General features: G+C 52.3%; 2 protein-coding genes across 6 annotated transcripts; one reads left to right on the top strand and one right to left on the bottom strand.

The window, feature by feature from the left end:
• Nucleotides 1-400: 400 nt before the first annotated feature.
• USB1 (U6 snRNA biogenesis phosphodiesterase 1) lies at nucleotides 401-10214 on the bottom strand. Its single transcript, XM_073307378.1, has 7 exons — nucleotides 9533-10214; nucleotides 8007-8161; nucleotides 5426-5609; nucleotides 4736-4789; nucleotides 3768-3873; nucleotides 2444-2527; nucleotides 401-2061 (listed from the first exon to the last, which is right to left on the bottom strand). The coding sequence occupies exons 1-7, from the start codon at nucleotides 9691-9693 to the stop codon at nucleotides 1957-1959; spliced, it is 849 nt and encodes a 282-aa protein (XP_073163479.1). The 5' UTR covers nucleotides 9694-10214; the 3' UTR covers nucleotides 401-1956.
• Nucleotides 9904-19276, top strand: ZNF319 (zinc finger protein 319). 5 transcript variants are annotated; one of them, XM_073307373.1, is made up of 3 exons: nucleotides 9904-11112; nucleotides 11583-11740; nucleotides 15273-19276. In XM_073307373.1, the coding sequence occupies exon 3, from the start codon at nucleotides 15570-15572 to the stop codon at nucleotides 17211-17213; it is 1644 nt and encodes a 547-aa protein (XP_073163474.1). In that variant the 5' UTR covers nucleotides 9904-11112; nucleotides 11583-11740; nucleotides 15273-15569; the 3' UTR covers nucleotides 17214-19276. The 5 variants fall into 5 exon arrangements, with proteins under 5 accessions (XP_073163474.1, XP_073163473.1, XP_073163476.1 ...); XM_073307372.1 differs by having other exon boundaries at nucleotides 11648-11740; XM_073307375.1 differs by having other exon boundaries at nucleotides 9904-10027; nucleotides 11648-11740.
• The last annotated feature ends 3842 nt before the right edge of the window (nucleotides 19277-23118 follow it).

Raw genomic sequence — 23118 nt, forward strand, 5'->3', positions numbered from 1 at the left:
ACGGGGGGAGTGGTGGGGCAGTGTTCCTAATAATGACAAAAAGTGACAGAGCGTGATTTCTCAAGACATCACTGTTTGGGAACAGCTGGTAGATCCTGATACCTGGATTATTTTTCAGGGAGGAAAGAGAGTTGAAGTGTTTCCTGCTAAAGGCTGCTGGTATAACTGCGCACTTGGGGTGAAATCCTGGCCCCACTAGAATCAAAATTTCCATTGATCTCAAGATCTTACCCTTAAACTCCATGGACCACACAGAATTAACTCAGTGCAAGGCTGCATAGACTGAAGTAACCTTTGACAGAACTGAGCTCTCAAGACAGTCAGATTACCGGCTGCGAAGAAAATGAATACATGCTAGAACAGTTAGACTTCAGTCTGTATGAAAACACAGACACAGGGACCAGAGGCAGAAATAGAAGGTTTTATTTATGTATATATTTAATACAAAATTTTAAACAGTGAATTTCATCTCCTGGCCTCTACAAACCCATCCAGGGAAACCATTAAGAATGTTTTAAAGCAAATATTGCAGATAAGAAGCTGATAAACATAAAGGACTTCTTAACACGATTTTAAATGGCAATGAATCCCCTGTGATATTGGTCTCTTTCGAAGCCACGTTGGCCAGTGACACCACCCCCCTGCAATCTCACTGGAGGGAAGGGCCACGGAGGGGCTGATTCTCAGAAGCACTCAATACCCACAATTTCCTTTGAAGTCAAGGGGAGCACTTCTGAGAATCAGGCCCTACAGGTCCAGAATATACCAGGAAAACAACTTTATGGCAACTAGAATCCAGGGTTTGTAACAAAACAAAAGCCTCAGGTTCTTCTGGAAGACAACTATGGAACGATGGATACCAGGCAGCACTTGCCTGCCCTCTCCAGAATGCCTGAGAGGCCAAAGCACCTGTCAAGGGCAGGAAAGTAAGTCTGCACAGGATCTCTGCAGGAGCTGAAGTTCAGTTCACAGTCCAGGGCTATCATTACAGGACCCAGTTGGCTTGATTCATTTGAAAGTGGAGTTAGTCCTGGTGCAAGGTGCGCCCCGCCCTGGAGACCGATGTTCTTGGCTTGCCCAAATTAAGCTAAACAACAGCAGGTAATTCTGAACTTGGGTATGATCAGAGGGCTGCCAAATATCCTTATTGCTAGCCAGTTCACTTGGGAAAACCAACACTGCCCTCTTTTGGGCCTGTGGCAGTATGACAAGCCTCCTATTTAAGATAAAAACCTGCCCTGTGCCTTTTAAAATTCTCTTAAAAATCAGGGCCCTGCTGCTCTTCTCCTCCACAAAGTCTCTCTGTGGATCCGTTTAAACTGAACACTTTCCACTAGTCCCAAACTAGAGTTAGGCTGCTTAGCCCTGAAAGTCAAGGGCCTTCCTCCGCTTTGCCAGATTTAATCCCACCTGGACTTGCAAGGACTGAGGATTTGATGCTCAATTTCTCCAGTGTGGCAATAAAGGCATCGGGGAGGAGGAGCCTCATAAGGGGACTTGTCCCCAGGCAGCTGTAGGCAGAGAGAAGGACCTAACTCTGCACACCTGGATCTTGCAGTTAATAGCTAAGGACTCAGAGCTCAGGACAGTAACTATGCTCTAGATCCCCTTAGCAATGCAGTGCAATTTCCAGCTGTGTAACACTCCCCCCTTAGCAACCTCCCTCACCTCTGCACTAGAAGGCAACTACAGCTTAAAACATCAGCACATCTGGCAACCACAGGTAGTCTAGAACTGCCTATGTTGATGGCAGTCTACAAAGCACAATAACCTAACAGCCTCACATATACACACATCTAGGGCCAGCGGCTTCAAACAAAAGCAGCCTGGCTTGAGGCTACAAACCTCCCTAGGCTTGTGAGCTGAGAACAGCAACTCGGCATGCATGTGAAACTCCAAACTGTCCAACAGTTAGCGGAGGCGTTGGAGCTGCTGGAGTGCGTGGCTTTCCGTCTCCTACCTCAAAGGGAAGGAGAAGAACTTGTTCCCAGATCTGCAGCGGATCTGATCCCACTGGAATCGCAGCAGGAACGTGGAGTCCTCAAACCCATCCACAATCTCCTGGAAAACATACCCAGGGCCCATAAGGGAAGTGTCACTGTGTGTGAGCTCAGGGGGCTGCCGCGGATCAAGTCAGTCACTCACAGCACACAGACCATGGCTCTCCTTATGAAGAGGTAGCAGCTGGAGGTCTTCAGGCTTCCCAGGCAGCTCATAAGGAAACCACCTTAGAGAAGCGGAATCAAACTCAAACTCCCACCAAAAAAGTTCTCTTCCCTCATCTCTCTACGGTTTACAATTCAGTCACCTGAAGGCTCCCAGCTGAAGATATGTGGCTGGGAAGTTACCTGAATCCCTCCTCATCTCTGGAGACACCTGGCTGGTGTGTTACTTTTTCCCCCCTCCCCCCCCAATCTCAGTAGACAGCTGCATGGGGCGTTACCTGAAGCTCCTGGAGGCACTGCCCTTCCAGCTTGTCAGTCAGGTCCCCGACACACCAGGCCAGGCTGATATGGAATGATGGGTTCTGTACAGAGAGATACAGAAGCTCAGACAGAGCGATGGAACAGCAGCTCAGGGCAAGGTGGCTGCAAAGTCAGAGAGCTGGTGTAACTCAGCCCTGCTGGGTCCCACCACCCAGGATCTCAGAGCGCTTTACATGTGTGAAGCCCCACAATCCACCGTGAAATAGGTAAGCATCATTATCTCTACTTTACAGATAGGGACCCAATGCGAGTCAGTGTCAGGGAGGGGATTAGATACCATGAATCCTGGCTCCCAGTCCGCCTACCTCTGGTATCAATAGCAAAGGCTGGCTTTCCCTGCCTAGCGTCTCTCAGCTTTGCAAGATGTATTCATAATGTGTGGAAAAACACCTCCTACACAGATACAGATCTGAGAAGTTGTTTGATACCTCTGAGCCAGAAGCGAGCACATAACTCAGCCCATAGACTTAGAGATCAGAGTTTATTTAATAAAACCCCCAAACCCTGTAAGTGAATTTAGGCACAGAGAAAGATGCTGGATTGGCAGCTCAGGAGACTGTCCACAGAACGGGCAGCATCAGCGCCAGCTTCCTGCATAGTGACCTGCCAATGTGGCTCAAAGACGACCGGAGCAGGACCCTCCATGGCCCATACAACCCTAGGCCATTCTCCTGCCAACAAGGTGCCAGTTTTGGTGGTGGTTTCTGTGACATGTCCCCCTGTCCCCTGGGAATGGGGCTCGGACCCAGGAAACGCATTTCACAGAAGGGCCATTGGACGGTAATGAATAAAAATCACTACAGTCCCGGGTGGGATGTGATCTTGAAGTGAAAGGCTTGTGCTAGCCCCATTCTCATTTGGCAATACCGACCTCCACGCATTACTGTCAGTGAGTGACCTCAGGCCCTTGATCCAGTCAGCCACTGACTGCCAGGAAATGCCCTGCACAGAGCCTGAGCGCTTGGTGCTATTGCAGGCAGTAATTAATGACCAGCATGGCCACCAGTGGGAAAGCAGGATAAATGAGTGACATGGGAGCAGACAAACCAGGATCCCCCTTGGAAGGGGCAGAAGTGGAGAGAGGACAGAAGCAGGAGGCGAGTTCACGCTGTGATATGTTTTCCCACTCCCTTTTATTTGCTGCATCTGAAGTTCAAGCCCCTTATGACCTTGTTCCCACCGCCTCCATATTAAAGCCAGGGAGGCAGCTAAGAGCTCTGGCCTCCCTTTGAGGTTTTGGACTGGCAGAGAAGAGGGAGAAGACAAGAGACAAACCATTACCTTGTAGAACGTTGGGAGATCAAACTCCTCCATAACTTTATCCACCTCCGAGACCAGCTCCAGCAACTGAGAATGCCCACACGAGACCTCCAAGCCCACAAAGGTCCTGAGCACCGACAGGGAGAAAGATGGAGTGCAGGAAGATCCTCCGAGCAAACTTTTGTCGCACTGGAAGAGCCGTGTTACTACCCTACCTTGGAGTCCCCTATGAATTTGGGCAGGTTGCTAAGGGCAACCAAGTCCCCATCCTTTCCTGGTGTCATATGTCAGACTGAGGGGAAAAAAGTAGTGGAGCTCTCCTAAACTCCACCGGCTATCCAAGATCCACCCGTTCATGACACCAACACAAGCCAGCACTCACAGTGGAGTCAGCAATTTTTCCTAGTTTGATGGTCCTCCTTTTTCATGTGTTTTGTTCAGCAATGAAACAGTTAACAATCTCAACATTTTAAATCACCATAGTTAGGCTTCAGAGTTAACACACAACTGAGATGACTGGGACAGCTCTTTCTTCTGTCAGGGCTATTGTTTCAGGCTGTCTGCAGACTCAGGCAGATGTCACTGGACTGGTTGCACTGAAGTCACCTTTGCAGCTGAAAGGGCTAGAGACTTGCATTATTTTTTTGAATGAGAGCTGCGGTTCTGCTGTGCAAGGTGAAACCACCAGGCAAAGGTACCAGCTCAATGAGCTGCCATGAACCGACCCAGTCAGATAACTGTATTTATCAATATATTTTGGGCTGCCAGCCTGGAAGTGATGGGGGGAACTGGGAGGACGGCTATGAAAACCGACAGCAGCAGGGTTTTGGGACAAATGGATAGGATCCCACACAGCTACCAAGCTGCTTAGCGCTGATCAAGGGGTCTGCACACAGCATGAACCACGCCCCATCCACCCCTCCTAGTGCCAGCTTTCCCCTACTCCCCAGTGCTCTCGAAAAGGACAGCGTGCTCTGCTACTCACGCACCTGGTTTTGCGCTGGTTGGTATACACCTTAACCTGGCTGGCCGTACAGAAGAACCTGAAATAGGGGAAAGCAGCAATTCAACTAGGGAAAGAAACAAAGGAGGAGATGCAAAGTGCCCCGCCATTAAGCTGCTGCAGCCGGGCTTCCCTCTTGCTGGCCAAGCGCATGGGCAAAGGCCTGTTTCTAGCAAGGGTGAATCCATCCAAACTGAAGCTCCCTGGGGCTTGGATCAGGCATTACCCCCCCTTCGGTTCCACTCTGCTGTGCACTTCTCAAGCCTAGCCATCAAAACAGCATGAGGCTGTGTCCGGGGGGTCTCCAAGCCAGCTGTAAGCACTGAACTCAGGAGAGACCTTTGGTAAGAAATTTACAAGACAATGCAACCCTGTCACTGCTCCTCACCCCAGAGCCCCCTGGGCCACTGGCCTGCTCGCCAGACTAATCTGGTGCCAGATTCTGCACCCATTCAAGTCCAAGCAAAAACTCCCGTTGATTTCAATGGGGCAGGATCTAGCCCCCTGCGCAGGGGTCTCGAGAGCAGACACTGGATTAACCGGGATCCACAGCCCGTCAGGGGGAATCGCTAGGAGTCCCAGAGTCAGAGCAGGCTGAGAGGTTAGGAATGGCTGGAGTGACTCGAGGAGAGAGGGACGCACGGGGAGTGCGCCTCCAGGGTTCTGCTGCTCCTACCTGTAGAAGGAGGCTACGTGTTCCTTGAGAGACTGGACCAAGGGGTTTATCCAGTGGTACCGCAGCACCACGCTCTGGGAGAGGCTGACGTGGAATTCCTCCATGGCAGTGAGCGACACCGTGTACCTGCGGGCGTGGGAAACGAGGAGCTCCCGCAGCTCCAGCAATTCCTCCTGGATTTCACCTGCCAGGGAAAAGAGTAGCGGGATTAGAGCCTGACCCTCCCCCATAGCTCCGGCTAGGTTGTATTTCCCTAGTTTGTTTATGAGAAGGTCATGGGAGACAGTATCAGAAGCCTTACTAAAGTCAAGATATACCACATCTATTGCTTCCCCCCATCAAAGAAAGCTATCAGGGTGGATTGACATGATTTGTTCTTGACAAATCCATGCTGACTGTTATTTATCACCTTATTATCTTCTAGGTGTTTTCAAATTGATTGCTTAATTAATTATTTGCTCCATTATCTTTCCAGGTACAGAAGTTAAGCCGACTGGTCTGTAATTCCCCGGGTTGTCCTTATTTCCTTTTTTTATAGGTGGGCACTATATTTGACCTTTTCCAGTCTTCTGGAATGTCTTCTGTCTTCCATGACTTTGCAAAGATAATTGCTAATGGTTCAGATATCTCCTGATATCAAGTCAGCTCCTTGGGTACTCTAGGATGCATTTCATCAGGGCCTGGTGATTTGAAGACATCTAACTTATCTAAGTAATTTTTGACTTGTTCTTTCCTTATTTTAGACTCTGATCCTACCTCATTTTCACTGGCATTCACTATGTTAGACGTCCAATCGCCACCAACCTTCTTGGTGAAAACCGAAACAAAGAAGTCAGTAACCACCTCTGCCATTTCAACATTTTCTATTATTGTCTTTCCCCCCTCATTGAGTAACAGCCCTACTCTGTCCTTGGTCTTCCTCTTGCTTCTAATGTATTTGCAGAATGTTTTCTTGTTTCTTATGTCCCTAGCTAGTTTGATCTCGTTTTGTGCCTTGCATTTTCTAATTTTGTCCGTACATACTTGTGTTATTTGTTTATATTCATCCTTTGTAATTTGACCGAGTTTCCACTTTTTGTAGGGCTCTTTTTTGAGTTTTAGATCATTGACGATCTCCTGGTTAAGCCAGGGAGGTCTCTGGCCAGACTTCCCGTCTTTCCTATGTAGTGGGATAGTTTGCTCTTGTGCCCTTAATAATGTCTCTTTGAAAAACTGCCAAGTGTCTTCAATTGTTTTTCTCCTTAGACTTGCTTCCCAGAGGATCTTACCTACCAATTCCCTGAGTTTGCTAAAGTCTGCCTTCTTGAAATCCATTGTCTTTATTGTGTTGTTTTCCCTCCTACCATTCCTTAGAATCAGGAACTCTACCATTTCATGATCACTTTCACTCAAGCTGCCTTCCACTTTCAAATTCTCAACCAGTTCCTCCCTATTTGTCAAAATCAAATCTAGAACAGCCTCCCCCAAGTAGCTGTCTCCACCTTCTGAAATAAAAAATTGTCTCCAATACGTTCCAAGAACTTGTTGGATAATCTGTGCCCTGCTGGGTTATTTTCCTAACAGATGTCTGAGTAGTTGAAGTCCCCCATCACCACCACGTTCTGTGATTTGGATGATTTTGTGAGTTGTTTAAAAAAAGCCTCACCCATCTCTTCTTCCTGGTTAGGTGGTCTGTAGTAGACCTCTACCATGACATCACCCTTGTTTTTTACCCCTTTTATCCTTACCCAGAGACTTTCAACAAGTCTGTGTCTTATTTCTATCTCAACCTCAGTCCAAGTGTGTACATTTTTAATACATAATGCAACACCTCCTCCCTTTTTTCCCTGCCTGTCCTTCCTGAGCAAGCTGTATCCTTCTATACCAATATTCCAGTCATGCGTATTATCCCACCAAGTCTCTGTGATGCCAACTAGGTCATAGTTGTGTTTATTTCCTAGCATTTCGAGTTCTTCCTGCTTATTCCACATGGAGGACTCCACTGCCAGGCATAGGCGCCGACTTTTACTGCCACCGGTGCGTGCTTGACCCCCCCCTTGCCCCCACCCCGACTCCACCTTTGCCCCACCCCCTCCCACCCCCATTCCAACCCCTTCCCCAAAGTCCCTGCCCCAACTCCGCCCCCTCCCTGCCTCTATTCCGACTCCTTCCCCAAATGCCTGCCCTGGCCCCACCTCCTCTCCGAGCGCGCCACGTTTCCACTCCTTCCCCTCCCTCCCAGAGCTTGCTACAGCTGTTTGGTGGCGGCAAGCGCTAGGAGGTAGGCAGAGGAGCGGTGACGTGGTGTGCTCAGGGGAGGAGGCGGAGGTGAGGTGAGGTGGGGCAGGGTGGGGCGTGGAGTTTGGCTGCCGGTGTGTGCAGAGCACCCACTAATTTTTCCCAGTAAGTGCTCCAGCCCTGGAGCACCCATGAAGTCGGCGCCTATGCTCCCAGGGGTCTCTGTCCCTCATCTGTTCCTGCCAACACCAGCCCCACACTGGAACAGAGTGCTCCTCTTCCCAGCACTCCCACTTCTTCCCCTGCTCCAGCATTCACTGTCCCCATACCGGGAAACAGAGGGGACAGGGCTGAAGTTACCTACAGGGCAGGTAGACATAAGTCGCCCAGTTGCCCCGCTCATGGGGGAAGTTGCGCACTCGTCCGCCGTGCTTGGAGCTGTCATCCGTGACCTCCTCTTCCTGGTCTCTGAACATGTTTAAGACACTGTCCGGCAGAGGGAGGCGAGGAATCGGCATGCTGCAGGAGAGTTGAGGGGAGGAGAGAGGAGAAGAGGAAATTAACATGCATGGCCCACTCCCAGAGAGAGGCAAGTGTCCTCGGCTAGTTGTGCCATGGACAACGGCTTATCCTTCCTCATTTGCACAGACGTGTTCTAGACTCCTCCAAAGTCAGCCAGCAAGGAGAGCTTCTATACAGTTCTGGAGCCAGGAAGGGTTCCCCCTCTCAACACAAGGGCCTCCATCTGTTAGCCCTAGGTTCCTGTGGCTGGCCCGGTCCTGTGCAATCAGTGCTATCAGTTTTAACCCTCTTCCCATCCTCCCCTTATGAAACCTAAAGCCCAACTGCATTCAGAAGCCCAATAGGTCACCTCCTGCTCTACCCATTGCCAATATTATTTGTGGTTTTGCAGAGGACAGATAATCCCAGACAGCCCAGTTGCAGGCCTAGAAAAGGGAAGGGAAGAGGCAATATACCCCCCAATCAATTCTTATTTCCTCCCCAAACCGACTTTGCACTCACGCTTTTCCCGAAGACACTTTCATGATGCTGTATTTCAAACACTTAAATTCGGGAGAACACTTCAGTTACCAAATGCAACACCACGCACCAGCGACCAAGCTTTGGCTGCCACTGACAAACTGGAAAGTGACAACTCCCGACCAGGCCTACATCTTGTAGTCCCTGAACACTGGCCTGTCAAACCGACTCACCGACAGTGAAAAGCCACTACACAATTCAGCACAACCAGAGCAGGCCACCGAGCAGAGATCCAGCAATAAAATAGCAAAGGGCATTCATTACAGGTCTGGGTGAGGGTGTGTTTGCGTTAAGGGGGAGTCCAGGCCTAGATTAGGAGGTACTGCAGGCCAGGACTGAGGGGAGCGAGCAGATCTTCCAAAGTGGGTTAAACTAAACGGGCCAAAGGTGCTCTTAGTGCAGAATAATTGTATCCGCAGGGGGAGATAATAGCTATTGCACTTTAAAATTCAAACTCTAGTTTATTTCACAATAGTTCCCCATGTAGACAAGCCCCTAGATCTGCCAGGGCTCTGTCCAGACCTGCAGCACTTCCTGATTTCAGGGGCCCTGGACTGGGCTATTAAGCATCAGCTCTTTCGGGCTATGACCCCGTGTAGACAAGCCTGAGCGGGGGCTCCAGGAGTAACACCAGGAGGTCTGGGCTGAGGGCCACGGGCAGAGCTGTGTCGGGCCCAGAGGACGCAGCGGGCCAGGCCAGGGCCAAGCCCCATCCGATCCCTCTTTTCCTCCCACTCCAAACTTCCGTGCGAAGCAACAGGCCGAGCGGGGTGGGGGGGACGCGAGCAGCTGCGGCCGGCACCCCCCGGGGCCCCCCTCCGCCAGGCGGCCCCCCGGCCCCAAACCCACCTGGTCTGGGCGGGGCCGGCTCCGTGGGTCGCCGCCCCCCGCGCCGAGCCGCCCCCCGCCCCCTCCTCCCGCCCCGCCGCGGCTGGCGGGGAGCCGCCGGACTCATCCTCCGAGCCGCCGCTGCTGCTGCTGCTGTAGCCCACCAGCGCCGCCCCGCTCATGGGGGCCGGATCGCCGCCGCCTCCCGCCCGCCCCGCCGCGGCGCCTCCGTGCGGCAGCGTGTCGCGTCCCCCGGCGCTCGGGGCCCCGCCTGGCTGGGGCGAGCGAACCCCTCCCGGGGCCAGAGGGAGGCCGCAGCGGGGGCGCCCGGCCGCCGGGGGAAGGCGGAGCAGGAAGCCGGAGCGAGTCCACAGAGGGGGCGAGAAGCCAGCGGGAGCGGGGGCGGGGGGGGCAGGGAGCCGGCGGGGTGGCTCCAGGACCGGGGCTGCGCTTCCTAGGGGCAGCGGAGGGGCGGCTCCCAGGCCGCGGCGTGTAGAGAAGGACTCTGCATCCCCGGTGGGTGGACCCGGGCTGTCCCCTGACCCAGCGGAGCATGCGGGGGGCCAGAGGCTTGGGGCTGGGCGCGGAAGCCGTCACGGGGCTGGGAGCAGGAACCGGGTCCTCTCTGCCGCCTTGTTCAGCGAGCGAAGGAATTAACTTCCCTTCCCCCCCGCCCTGGTCTCGTCCGCCCGCCCCGGGCTGCTGCTGTCTGATGCGCCCGGGGCGGGGTGCTGCGCACGAGCAGCTGCCGGGATGGAGGCTCTTTCCCGGGTACCCCGAGGGCAGCTCGCCCGTGGCACCCCCCCCTCCCCCCCTCCCGCGGGAGCCCCGCACTGGTGCCGGGAGCAAGGAATCCAGGCTGACCCCGCAGCCGGACGCGTGCAGCAGCGAGCGGGCACCGGCGTGGGGAGGATCATGAGTGACCCGCGAGCTATACGGGCCAGCGGGGGCCAGCCTCCGGCGCCCCGTTTACAGGGGGTGCGGGGAGGGGCCGTCTCAGACCGATGGCCTGGGGCTCGGATCACCGCACCCCCCTCTGGGCCCCTGCAGTCAGGGTCAGGGGGCCTTTGTCGCGGCCAAGACCTCCCCAGAATGTCCCCTGCCCCGTCCGTGTGGGGCAGCACTGCCCCAGCCCCCCCAGCCCCAGCCTGCCCGGGGGCATCTGCCCGCCCCCCCGCTCCTCGGTGCCCGGGGTAAGCGGCCCCCAGAAGTTCTCGTCGCGGCCCGGCAGGGGGCAGTGTGGGCGCGCAGTTCCCCCCGCGGTCCGGCAGGGCGCACCCCCCCTCCCCTCCCGGTCCCTCCCTCGGCCCCGCCTCCTCCGACTCCCTCCATCCCGGGGCTCGCAGCCGCCGCCCAGAGTCGAGCGGGCCCCACCCGGCAGCGGGACCCCCCCTCCCCCCCAGCGCCGAGCCGCCGGCTGCCCGCCTGGCCTCCGCCTCCTCCTCCGCCGCGGCCCCGCCTCGGCCCCCGTTCTCCGGGTTGCGCCGCCGGCCGCGGCCGCTACGCCAGCTCGGGGATCGGGAGGAGCCCGCAGGCCGCGGCCCCCGGGACCGAGCCGGGCTGACACAGGCCGCCCCACCTCCGCCGGGCCCGGCCTGCAGGTGAGCGGGGAGCCGGGAGCGCCGGGGCCGGGCGCCTCCCCCCCCCCCCCCGAGACCCGGGGCCTCCCCGCCCCCACTGCCGGGGGCTCCCCCCCCTCCCCCGGACCTGGGGCTTCCGCGCCTCGAGTGCTGGAGGGTCCCCGGCACGGTGGGGCTGCCCGTAGCCCGGTGTGTCCCCCTCTTCCCCGGCGGGGCTTCCCCTGCCCCGCTCCCTGCGCTGTCGCTGGGGGATCCCCGCCGCTCCCCTCTCCAGGGGGCCGTGTCCCAAATCCTGGGGGTGTCCCCGGCCCTCCCGACCCCAGCCAGCGTTGGGGGCTGTGGGGTTCCGCGACCCGCTTCTTCGGGGCCAGCCTGTCCCCGGGGGCGCCCTGCCGCTCCTCCTCCTCCCACCCCGGGAGCGGTTCCTCCTTGAGACAGAGTCCAGTTATTTAATTAGGTCTGTTTTTGTTTATTTCCTCCCTCCTCCCCAGCTCTGCTCCCAGATTTGTCTCATGTCTCTCCCTTCCTCTTCCCCTGCATTTTTTGTTCCTCCCAGCTGGAAATGTCCCCAGCTTCACACGTAGGACACGGTCTGGAAAGAGGAGGGTTTTTACTTCCACGTAAAGGAAACACGTTCTTTTTTTGATCTGTAAGTTAAACTTTCGTGGTTTGGATGTCTCACCTTAAGGTCTGGTTGGACAGGGGGTGTAACATGAATGGCATGGAGGGGGAGGCTTTATTTCCTGTCATGTCTCCACGCTCATTACAAAGAGGACTTTCAGTGGGGTATTTGTAGCGTTTCCTGCTTCTCTTTACATATTTTAACTATCTTGTGAGTTCTCCGTAACATAACGGTGTAGTTTGTTCTAGTCAGCACTGGGTTTCCCTTGATCCCACCAGGGTGAAAGCTGAATAGAGGGCTGAGTGTGGGGTAGCTTACCAGACTGTAGGGTAAAAAGGTAAAGATGTCTTTGAGGAACAAGTAGCAGCTGAGGGTGCTTGGTTTCGTCTGAAGATCTAGCTGTATCTTCTCCTGGGGAATTGTTAAACATATTTATTAAGCATATTAACATTAAGGGTAGGCTGCAGATGACAAACGCCAGGAAACTCAGAGGAACACTTGTGCTGGAGTAAACCTGCGGGAACAGACCATTTAATTAAGGCACAGGCCTGTGCTGTGATTTCCTCTATGCCCCTTGCTGCTGTGAATCTATGTGGGTTGGATTCTGAGCCCTACTCTCTTGCATGTAGCCTCCGCTGCTGGCCTGCACTCTGGAGTTACTCTTCTCTTTGTGATGTATTAGTTAGTTGGACTTGGTGCTGTGATTGTGACCTGGAGGCTGATCGGGAAGTGAAGCTGGGCCTGAAATGGAGAGGTGGGGATCAGAACACAAATAGGTTCATAACAAAAAGGGAAGAGAAATGATGCGCAGAAGGTGCAAATTATTGTGCAGAAGGGCCAGATTGTGTTTGAGATGGCTACATTGCCAGCCTCTTCTCCAACTTGAGAGTACCTCTTTCATTCTGACGCTCTTATTAAAGCAGGGGTGGCCACCCTGAGCCTGAGAGGGAGCCAGAATTTACCAATGGACGTTGCCAAAGAGCCACAGTAATACGTCAGCAGCCCCCATATCAGTCGTGTCCCCCTCCTCGTCCCGCCACCCAGCTTTCAGCGCCTTCCACCCATCGGCAGCCCTGCTGATCAATGGTTTCATGGGATGCAGGAGGCTCGGGGGGGTGGGGGGGTGGGAGAGCAAGGGCATGGCAGGCTCAGGGGAGGGGGCAGGAAGGGGTGGAGTGGGGGCAGAGCCAGGGGTTGAGCAGTGAGCACGCCCCGGCGCATTGGGAAGTTGGCGTCTGTAGCTCCAGCCAGAGAGTCGGTGCCTATACAAGGAGCCGCATATTAACTTCTGAAGAGCCGCATCTGGCTCCGGAGCCGCAAGTTGGCCACCCCTGTATTAAAGTGTCGTCATTTTCTGTGTCCCACCAAGGGATGAGCCAGACTGAACATCTGCATTAACTTGTTTGTTTATATCAATATACCCAGGTTGGTATTTCCTAAGGGCTTTGTTTGTTTGGGTATTACCTAGCCGTTTCCATACTGCATCAGGCCATAGTCCAGAGTGCGGTCTCTGCTTATCTATCAGACTGCACAACAACTAACTATAGATTAAACCTGCCCACAGGGGAAGTTTTTCTTCTTCTTCCTGGACAGTTAGTGGTTGGCTTATGCCCTGAAACATGAGATTATCTATTCTTAAAGTCTTATTCCAGCTAGTGTAACTGCAGATATTCTTTTAGTTCAAATAGTTCTAAATTAAAGCTGGGGATAGGGTGGAATGTGCGGGATTGGAAAGGGAGATCCCAGTGAAGCTGCCAGCCCTAAGGAGTTTGGTGGCTTCTCTGAATAGTGCACCATTAAATATAATGTTGTAAAGGCAAATTGGTTAGTGCAGCATCCTATTGAGTACCAAAATAGTGCCGCTCAATCTGAGCTGAATGCCATAAGCTAGCTGAAGTTTTGGGTTGTTTTTTTTGCCACTTGCCACTGATGTTTGAGACAGTTGCAGCAATGAGTGGGAGACTAAGCCATCAGTTTCTGCTGAATCCAAAGTCGCCTGTTAATGGGAAACTAATATGAAAGATGGAGCTTTTGAGCAGGGCCTGGGATAGTGGTCCAGTAGGAATATCGGTACCCTCCTTCTTCCCAAGAGGTGGTGTTGGAATTCTTGCCAGGGGATTGGCCTGCTCCTGGGTCTCGCTGTTACCTCACTATCTTTCTCTTGTATCTGTAATAGATTTAGTCTTCTTACTAGCAGGTAAATTTTCTTAGTCCCATGTTATGCGTCGGGAAGGGTTACAATTCTGGTTGAGTCGTCTTTGTGAGGCAGAAAATGTGATACCTTTCATTGGGGGCAATGAGTAAATTATGCACAAGTTTGTAGGCTGCAGTGATCCTCCCTTCAGCAGTTTGGCAGTCTCTGTAACCAACCAGTCACATTATGTACTCTGGCCACGTTCGCTAAAAGACCTATATGGCTACAAACACTTTTTTGGGTACTGTGATCTGTCTGTAAGTAGGCCTTTGCTCTAGTCTCACGGGTTAATGTCGCGTGGGGGTAGTAAGCATCGTAAGCAGGGTAGTTGTTTCCCTGGAGCCCTCTTGTTCTTCCGAGTCTCAAAATAAGAAGATATCTTATTCACTTGAATCCCCTCTTTAGTGAGGCTGTTTCATTTCTACAGCTGTGGTGTCAGGTACATTAACAAAGTTGGGGATTGGAAGTAAATCCTGAAATATCAGAGACTGTTTCCCCCAGTGAGCCTTTGGTACTCAACCAGTCCTAACTGGATCAGAGTGGACTCTGCTTATGATGTTATATCTCAGTGTAAAACTTGATTGGCTCTTAGCATACAGCAGTGTATATCTACCCCCTTGGACTGCACAACAGTGAGACAACGTTTTGGTTTTAGTAGGTGTGTTGAACCCCAGCAGATCCTGTCACGCTCCTGTGCAGTGATTTTTTCATATGGGTTTGTGGAGGGCAGTATTTTTAGTCAGAGTAGGGTCTGTATGTCTTCTTGAGTGAGGTTTACATGAAATAATCAGAAAGGTCGGGCTTGTCTTTTGGCGAGCAATCCACTTTTGCTATCTCTAGCCAATGGTTTCATAACAAGTGAATGCATGGGGATTTGAAATTGAAATGTTGATTAAATTAATCCAGTTGACTACATAGTTTTCTCTGCTGAGAATTTAGGAAAGAGATGGTGACAGGTCATTAGATAGTCTCAATCTGAGCCCCAAATGGGGACAAAAGAATCCCCAGACTCTCTGTAAACTGAAACAGCCACATGTACACATGCCTCCCTTTCTGGGCCATCACACTTGATTGAAAATGCAGGGAGCCAAAAAACAAGGCTGCTAGTCCTTAGGACAAAGTCTGTCTAATGGGAGCGTGGCTGTCAGGGCAGGACTTGGTCCCTTCTGGTCCTAGGTAAACTTGGCCTAGACTGTATGTGTTCCTCCTGGTTCAGTTAGTTTTCCCCCTTTTCTGCGTAAGTGTGGCTTGGATAGAATAGGTATAACAGATTATTTTTAGTCTGATCCGTGGGTTAAAGGGTTGAACACACAGTTGTCTTGCTTACCTGTGGGAACTGATGTGAGCTGTCTTCTTTCCTTGCAGAATTGTTCCTTGGAGTGTGTTCCTCACCTTTGCCAACGTGAGTGCATTGGGTCAACACGGACAAAGGCCTCCTGTTGTCTTCAAGACGCTTTTTTTTTGCTTCTGGTTTCCATTTAGTTTACCCAAAAAACTTGCGAAAGGGAGTGCTTTTCATTTGATCCCGAGATCTAGAGCGTGGGCTGGATTCCCCACCCCCAGTTGAGGACCAGCTGCTGGGAATCAGTATCTTCTGAATTGCTCCCCTCGACCGAAAAGCTGAAGCTGTGTCTGCTGAAACCCCATTTTTTTTTCCCAAGCATGTCAGAAAGCTGGCAGCAGCCGCAGCCACAACAGCAACAACATCACGCCGGCACAGCAGCACTCCCAGAGCACTCGATCCCTTCGAGCACTGCTGAGAACCCTCTGGGTTGCGCTGTCTACGGCATCCTGCTCCAACCAGACCCCAATCCGCAGCATCACCAGCACCCTCCGATCCAGGCTGGGGAGCCATCCCACAAATGCGGTGTGTGCGGCCACGACCTTACTCACCTGTCCAACCCCCATGAGCACCAGTGCCTGCCAGGGCACGACCGCTCCTTCCAGTGCACTCAGTGTCTGAAGATCTTCCACCAGGCTACTGATCTGCTCGAGCACCAGTGCATCCAGGTGGAGCAGAAGCCCTTCGTGTGTGGGGTCTGCAAGATGGGCTTCTCCCTGCTGACCTCCCTGGCGCAGCACCACAACGTCCACAACGGCAGCGCCGTGAAGTGCTCCATCTGTGAGAAGACCTACAAGCCGCCCGAGGCGGAGCCCTCCCAGGCCCTTGACTCGCTGGAGAAGCCCTACAGCTGCTCCATTTGCCAGAAGACCTTCAAACACCTGTCCGAGCTCTCGCGGCACGAGCGCGTCCACACCGGAGAGAAACCTTACAAGTGCACCCTGTGCGACAAGAGCTTCAGTCAGTCCTCGCACCTGGTGCACCACAAGCGGACCCACAGCTCGGAGCGGCCGTACAAGTGCACGGTGTGCGAGAAGACCTTCAAGCACCGCTCGCACCTGGTGCGCCACATGTACGCTCACTCGGGCGAGCACCTCTTCAAGTGCAGCGTCTGCGAGCTGCACTTCAAGGAGTCCTCGGAGCTGCTGCACCACCCGTGCACGCCCAGCGGGGAGCGCCCCTTCCGCTGCGGCGAGTGCCGCAAGTCGTTCAAGCGCCCCTCCGACCTGCGGCAGCACGAGCGGACGCACAGCGAGGAGCGCCCCTTCAAGTGCGACCTCTGCCAGATGAGCTTCAAGCAGCAGTACGCGCTCATGCGTCACCGCCGCACCCACAAGGCGGAGGAGCCCTTCAAGTGCAACCTGTGCGAGAAGGGCTTCGTGCAGCCCTCGCACCTGCTCTATCACCAGCACGTGCACGGCATAGAGAACCTGTTCAAGTGCAACGTGTGCCAGAAGGGCTTCACCCAGTCCTCGGAGCTGCTGCGGCACAAGTGCGTGCAGAACGCCGAGCGGCCTTTCAAGTGCACCGTGTGCAACAAGTCCTACAAGAGGGCCTCCGCCCTCCAGAAGCACCAGCTGTCGCACTGCGCCGAGAAGCCGCTCAAGTGCACACTGTGCGAGAGACGCTGCTTCTCCTCCTCGGAGTTCGTGCAGCACCGCTGCGACCCGGTGCGCGAGAAGCCCCTCAAGTGCCCCGACTGCGAGAAGCGGTTCAAATACGCCTCGGACCTGCAGCGGCACCGGCGCGTGCACACGGGCGAGAAGCCGTACAAGTGCCCGGCGTGCGAGAAGGCCTTCAAGCAGCGCGAGCACCTCAACAAGCACCACGGCGTGCACGCCCGGGAGCAGCAGTACAAGTGCATGTGGTGCGGGGAGCGGTTCCTGGACTTGGGCTTGCTGCAGGAGCACAGCGTCCAGCACACCGCGGAGGGGGCCTACCAGGTGGCGGCCTGCTTGCCGTGAGCCTCCTCGGCAGGCTCCGGGGGGCATGCAGGCCTCCTCGCCCGCCTGCGTCCCTTCCCGGAGCATACAGGATCGATGCCCGTACCCAGGTGGGGCAGTGGGCGATGGGCTGCTGGCCTGGCTGACGGTGCTCTGGCCTCTTTGTTCTATCCCACCTGTATTAGTGTCTTACTGATCTGCTGGACCGTATGTGAAGAATCCAGAGGAGTGGAGGAGAAGGGGAGGAAATAGTGAAAGCAAATCCCGTATCTGCTTGTCCTTTTCTGGATTGTAGTTCCACTGCACCTGCAGTTCAAAGGGACGTGAGTTTGCAGGTCTCCGCTCAGCCGCCCCCGGGGACTGTAGCCCTTTACACACACCACCTAGTAACGAGTTTCCCTGAGAGAGCCGGCTGACTGTCCCTGGCCCTCATAGAGGCTCAGGAACAAGCCAGACCCAGGCATGACTTTCTCCCCCAGGCAGTGAAACAGCAGGCTTCCGCTGTGGGAGCCTTCGTGCTTGTTAGTCCAAATACAGTTAAGTTGCTTAAAGGCAGTTTTGAGCCAGTAGCACTGGTTGACCAAATGGCCCTTGGAGCTCCCCAGACATTCCTCTCACTAGAGTGAGCAGGAGGGAACAGCAACAGGACTGCTGTGCTCCTAATGTACTAAGTCCATTGCTGCTTTTCCAGTCTTTGCTGGCTGTAGAAGTCTGCAGAGGTTCCTTTCCCTCTCACCTGACCCCCAGTAACTCTGATGCAGTCTAAGGGTTACATGAGTGCTGGACGGTATTTGGAGAAGTTGGCTAGGTCAATCCTCTAGATCTCCAGTACTCCTGGTTCTATAATTGGCTGAGAACCTTAAGTTTGCAAGCTGCTCACCTGGGGAGAGTCTCTGAATTTCCTAAGAGTTCAGCTGTCTTGAGGCATAGCTCTGCTATTAAGACTTAAAACTGCTGCCAAAGCAAGCCCTTCTCTCATAGTGCTTCTCAGTGATGCACTTGGAGGGGCATACAATCCCAGCCTCGGGGGGCTCTGTGCTGAAAGCAAGAGGTCTCTGAGTGGGATCAGCAGTAAAACACTACGGGATAGGGAAAACACTACTCTTAAAATACAACTTGAAAAAAAAATCAGCAAAAGAGAAGTTTGTTTAGAAATGAGTTTGAGAATTTGGGATTGTAATTGAACCTCCCAAATTCTGTGGCATTAAATTGTGATCTTTTGGGGCATGATCTTTTTATTCCGATCAGACAGTGAGTAGGGGAGAATTCATTCTCTCCTGTGTAATTGGCTTCTTGGGAAGGGCAGGTTAGCAGAGGGTCAGGGATGAACGTTTTCCTTTCTGGGAGTGCCTGTGGGCCCCTCTTGTTGGCCCCTTATCCCACCTGTATCCTTCATGGGAATTGCATCTTTATATTGCAGCCAGGAACCATTTAAAAAAAAAAAAGTCACCATCCTCTGTTTTCCCATTGACTGGGCTGATCCAGCCCCAAAAGCTGTCGTTTACAGAATATTGTTGGCTTCTCACGACCAAGGGTTCTTCAACTAAAGTTTGGCACTTCCTAGGCCAGAGTGCCTGCTGCCTTTCCCAAAATCCTTTCCTTGCCACCAGCTTGGCTGGCTAGTGTTTGAATTTGGGGCACACTGGTTGTAACTAGTGAGAGCAGTGGTGGTCAGACTACCTGCATGCTGCCCAAATGGATAGGGCCACAAAAGCAGGTCCATTGTGGGTGACAGAAACCCACATTAACCCTGTAAAAGGTTAAGTCATACCTATTTTCTCTCAAAGGATCCCCCACTCCGTGTCCACTTCCAGCACCGTAAAGAGGACCAGAGCTTATTTCCACAGGGGGCTGGAACAGTTGAAGGAACAGGTCCTGAGTTTTCCTCACGAGCAGCTTTAAGGCGTTTAAATGAACCTCTGGCACCTCAGGAGGAGTGACTCAGTGCTCTTCGTATTTCACACTGCCTCAGAGATGTAGAACCGACTTCTACCAAGTTTTCTTTCTGCATTTATTTTCCATTTTGCTTTTTTTTTTTAAAGCAGTTTGTTAATATTCATTAAAAGAAATCCTGTATAGTTTAATTTGATGTCATTTTGGATCTTTAAAAAGAGAGATTCAGTTCTAGGTAGCTGGTTTTTGATGTTAATATATAGAGTTCAGTGTATCCTTAACTACAGGAGTAAAACTGAAACACAAACAAGAAAAGCTAATCTTGTTCAGGTTGTCTTTATAAGTGGGTCAGATTGGGGGAGTCAGGGAAAGGTGGCATTGGAGGGGACATTGCTAATGGAAATGGAAATTCAGGATGTGGGGAGAGAACTAAAGAACCAAATTGTTCGACATGCAATACACTTGGCTATAGAGACTATTTTTGTTCCAGCTGCAGAGCGTTTTGCACTAATGCCTTTGGGACATCCATTGGGAACCACCAACGCTGGTGGATTGGCTCATAAGATGATAAACCCACTTAAAATTAAAAATCAAGAGTGGCTCCCAGTGTCCTCCCTCGTTTTGTTTTGACAGCCAGAAGCATTGATAGTTCAGAACCTACAGGTAAATGTTCTGCAGTAAACTGCACCACCGAGATAGGGGAGCAGACCTTACTCTTATGGGGAGGGAGAGCTCAGGGGTTTGAGCATTGGCCTGCTAAACCCAGGGTTGTGAGTTCAGTCCTTGAGGGGGCCATTTAGGGATCTGAGGCAAAAATTGGGGATTGGCCCTGCTTTGAGCAGGGGGTGGGACTAGATGACCTGAGGTCCCTTCCAACCCTGAGATTCTATGATTCTTAGTGTTCTGCCAGCTACTGTATTAAACTTGGCTGTGGAGAGACCAAAAGTGGATGAATGAGGTTCTACTGTAGTTAAACAGCAAACAATAGATTTATTGTGGGTGGCAAATACCACACCCTCCACAAGAGATACGAGTGGTGCTGTAGAGGCGGATATGAATGTATAGGTGGCATTTACAGTCTCCTAACCCCTTTCAAGTAGGGAGATAAGTTATTTTCCGATATAAAGGCTCCACTCCTGTTGCATCTCGGCAGTATTACTTTTATTAACGAGATAGTTTCCCCTCTTCCTCTCCGCCCATTCTGGTCTCTGTCCCATCCGCTTCAGAGCACCAGCTAGCTCTGGATGCGAAGGATCTGTTCTCAGCTCAGTACCTCTCCCTGGTTTTTGTAGCCAATTTAGAAGTACGTGAACCCAGGCTAACCCTCGTTGCATTCCCCGCTGGCTCTGGTGCTCTGTCATGCTGTGTTTAGCTGTCTTGCTCCAGCCAGGAAATCTATGAGCTGCTGAACTGTTCAGGGCGGGAGCAGGGAGCTAGGCAGCCCAGCGTGTAGCTGGTACCCTGGCTGCTCAGTGCTGGAGTGGGCAGCTGAACTCAGCAGTGGCAGAAGGCAGCAGTTCTGTCTTTCCTGCTGTGTGAGTTATTTCTAAGCTAGTCCCCAAAGCAGGGATGATTGGTGATGAACTGGAAGGGGATGGAGAGGATGGCTTGTATTGCGTAGTTGCGAGATCTGGCCCTTTTCTGAGAAGGGAATGCTTATTTACACATTTAAGGGATGGAGGATGCTGATGTATGACTCTAGTTGCCAGAGACTCTTCGTTTGTGAAGTAAATAGCTGGTAATACGCATCAGAGGCCTGCCCCTGATGCCGGTGTTACAGGAATGTTAGACTTGTTCAGTAGTGGCTGGGGAGGCCCTTTGCAAGGGGGCTACTCATTTCCACCCACTTTAAGGCACCTTCATGCTGCCAGAGCACCATAAAAGGGTCTTAGTGTAATAGAATCAGGCCCAAGATCTCTTGAATCTATGTCCAATCTGTCTGTGGAAATGCAGTTCATAGCTGCAACCCTGCAAGCTAGAGGCATGCATTTCTCAGGTCTAGTCACACCCAGGGCTATTACCCAGCTCTCCGAGATAGGGCAGATGCATCCCAGGAGCCCTAATAGTTGGTAAATGGGAGAGGTGACAGTACTGTAGGAAAGGATCTGGGGGTTATAGTACATCACGCATTGAATGAGTCAACAGTGTGATGCAGCTGCAAAAAAGGCTGATTTCATTCTGGGGTACACTAACAGGAGTCTCATGTGTAAGACACAGGAGGTAACTATCCCCGTTCTACTCGGCAACGGTTAGGCTCCAGCTGGAGCACTCTGTCCAGGTCTGGGCACCACACTTTAGGAAAGACGTGGACAAATTGGAGAGAGTCCGGGGGAGAGCAACAAAAATGATAAACTGTTCAGAAAACCTGACGTATGAAGAAAGGTTAGACAAACTGAGCATGTTTAGTCTTGAAGGACTGAGGAGGGATTTGAGTCTTCAAATATGTTAAGGGCTGCTATAAAGAGGATGGTGACCAGTTGTTCTCTGTGTCCGCTGCAGGTAGGACAAGAAGTAATGGGCTTGATCTGCAGCAAGGGATATTTAGGTTAGCTATTAGGAAAAACTTCCTAACTATAAGGGAAATTAAGCTCTGGAATAGGCTTCCAAGGGAGGTTGTAGGAGTTTTTAAGAACAGGTTGGATAAATACCTCTCCGGTATGGCCTAGGTTTACTTGCTCCTGCCTCTGCCCGGGGGGCTGGATAAGATGGCCTCTTGAGGTCCCTTCCAGCCCTACACTTCTGTGATTCTGTGTGTGGCTTCAGGACTACCGTTGGCGTGTTCTGTTTGGTAACAGTGCAGTCCAGTTCCACTTAAAGCTGGTTGCCCTAACAGCTGATGACAGCATGTGTTGCAGGAGCAGATTACTCGTCGGGTGTATGTGGCCGTACCTTGATCTCCTGGGACGAGGGCAGGGTGGGGACAAGTTACGTGGTAGAACTGACGCTACAGCCCTGGATTTTTATTAGGTAAAGAAAGTTGTTTAACCACCAACTGTTCCCTTAAAGATGTTTAGGTTGGGGAGAAGAGGGTTGGTTTACATTGCTGTGCCTTTCAGAGTCAGGTTGTTTTTGTTTTTTAAACTGGAGTAAGTGGTAGAAATAGTGGAACATAATCTTGTAAGAGAACCCCCCTGGTTCTGCTTCTGGGGGGCTCAGGAAGCCGATACAATGGCTGCCTTTCCAAAGTGGGTTATGATGACACCATCCTACAGGGCGGAAGGGCTCATCAGCTATTGACTGTTTTCAGTTGGCATTTTACTTTCAAACCAAAGAGCAAATGTGGCCAAAGCCTCTATGGGGTAAAACGTGTTAAACTCTGTATCTGTGTTGCACTTCCTTTCTCTTCCGTTCTGACGTTTATAGAGAGACACGGCTGGGGTATCTGTAGCCCCACACCCTGGTTTCAAAAGATACTCCTGCGTCTGCTCATAGTACCTAACGGTCCCGGCCAGCTGTAACTCAGCCTTGATAAAATATTGTTCACCAAAGAGTTTAGCTTCCCTGAGCGCGGGAAGCCAGGCGCAATAGCTCAATAGCTGTAAGATGTTATTGGCTAGATGGGGGTATGTCTTGCGTGTGGCTGTTTCTCTAGAAGATCAGAAGAATAGGAATGAAAAGATGGAACTTTTGGAAACTCATAGAAAGGTGGGATGGTGGGGGGTGCCTACATTATACCTCTGCAACCGGGTGACTGGCTTGCAGACAATGTGTTCAGTTCTTCGTAGCTGTGTATTTGCCTCCAGGAAAGAGAGATTCCTTCTTACCCGTCTCTTTCTGTCCTCCGCCCTTTTCCTGTTTCCCTTCTTTCAGCATAGCCACAGAAGGCCTTGACATCTTTGTTTTCTCCCTCCCCATGTCTCTTGTGTGCTGTTCAGCCGTCTTTGGGGATTATCCTTTTATAACCACCTCGGGGTTGCTTTGCACCTCGTATGTTGGCTTTGCTCCTTGTAAAGGATGGTACCTTTTTCCCTTTTGCCATTTTGATTATTTTTCTACTATGGATTTCTTTAAAATAAATACCTTTCGGAGACCA

The sequence above is a fragment of the Lepidochelys kempii genome, chromosome 12 (genome assembly GCF_965140265.1).
Source record: "Lepidochelys kempii isolate rLepKem1 chromosome 12, rLepKem1.hap2, whole genome shotgun sequence".
Taxonomy (NCBI): Eukaryota; Metazoa; Chordata; order Testudines; family Cheloniidae; genus Lepidochelys; species Lepidochelys kempii.

What these genes read in the sequence shown, in the direction of transcription:
- USB1 (XM_073307378.1), bottom strand. Translation starts at nt 9,693, where the DNA reads ATGAGCGGGGCGGCGCTGGTGGGCTACAGCAGCAGCAGCAGCGGCGGC. An exon ending in GCCGGCCCCGCCCAGACCAG is followed by an intron (nt 8,162 to 9,532) that starts GTGGGTTTGGGG and finishes ACTCTCCTGCAG; the next exon opens with CATGCCGATTCCTCGCCTCC. An exon ending in CACGTAGCCTCCTTCTACAG is followed by an intron (nt 4,790 to 5,425) that starts GTAGGAGCAGCA and finishes CCCCTATTTCAG; the next exon opens with GTTCTTCTGTACGGCCAGCC.
- ZNF319 (XM_073307373.1), top strand. Translation starts at nt 15,570, where the DNA reads ATGTCAGAAAGCTGGCAGCAGCCGCAGCCACAACAGCAACAACATCAC.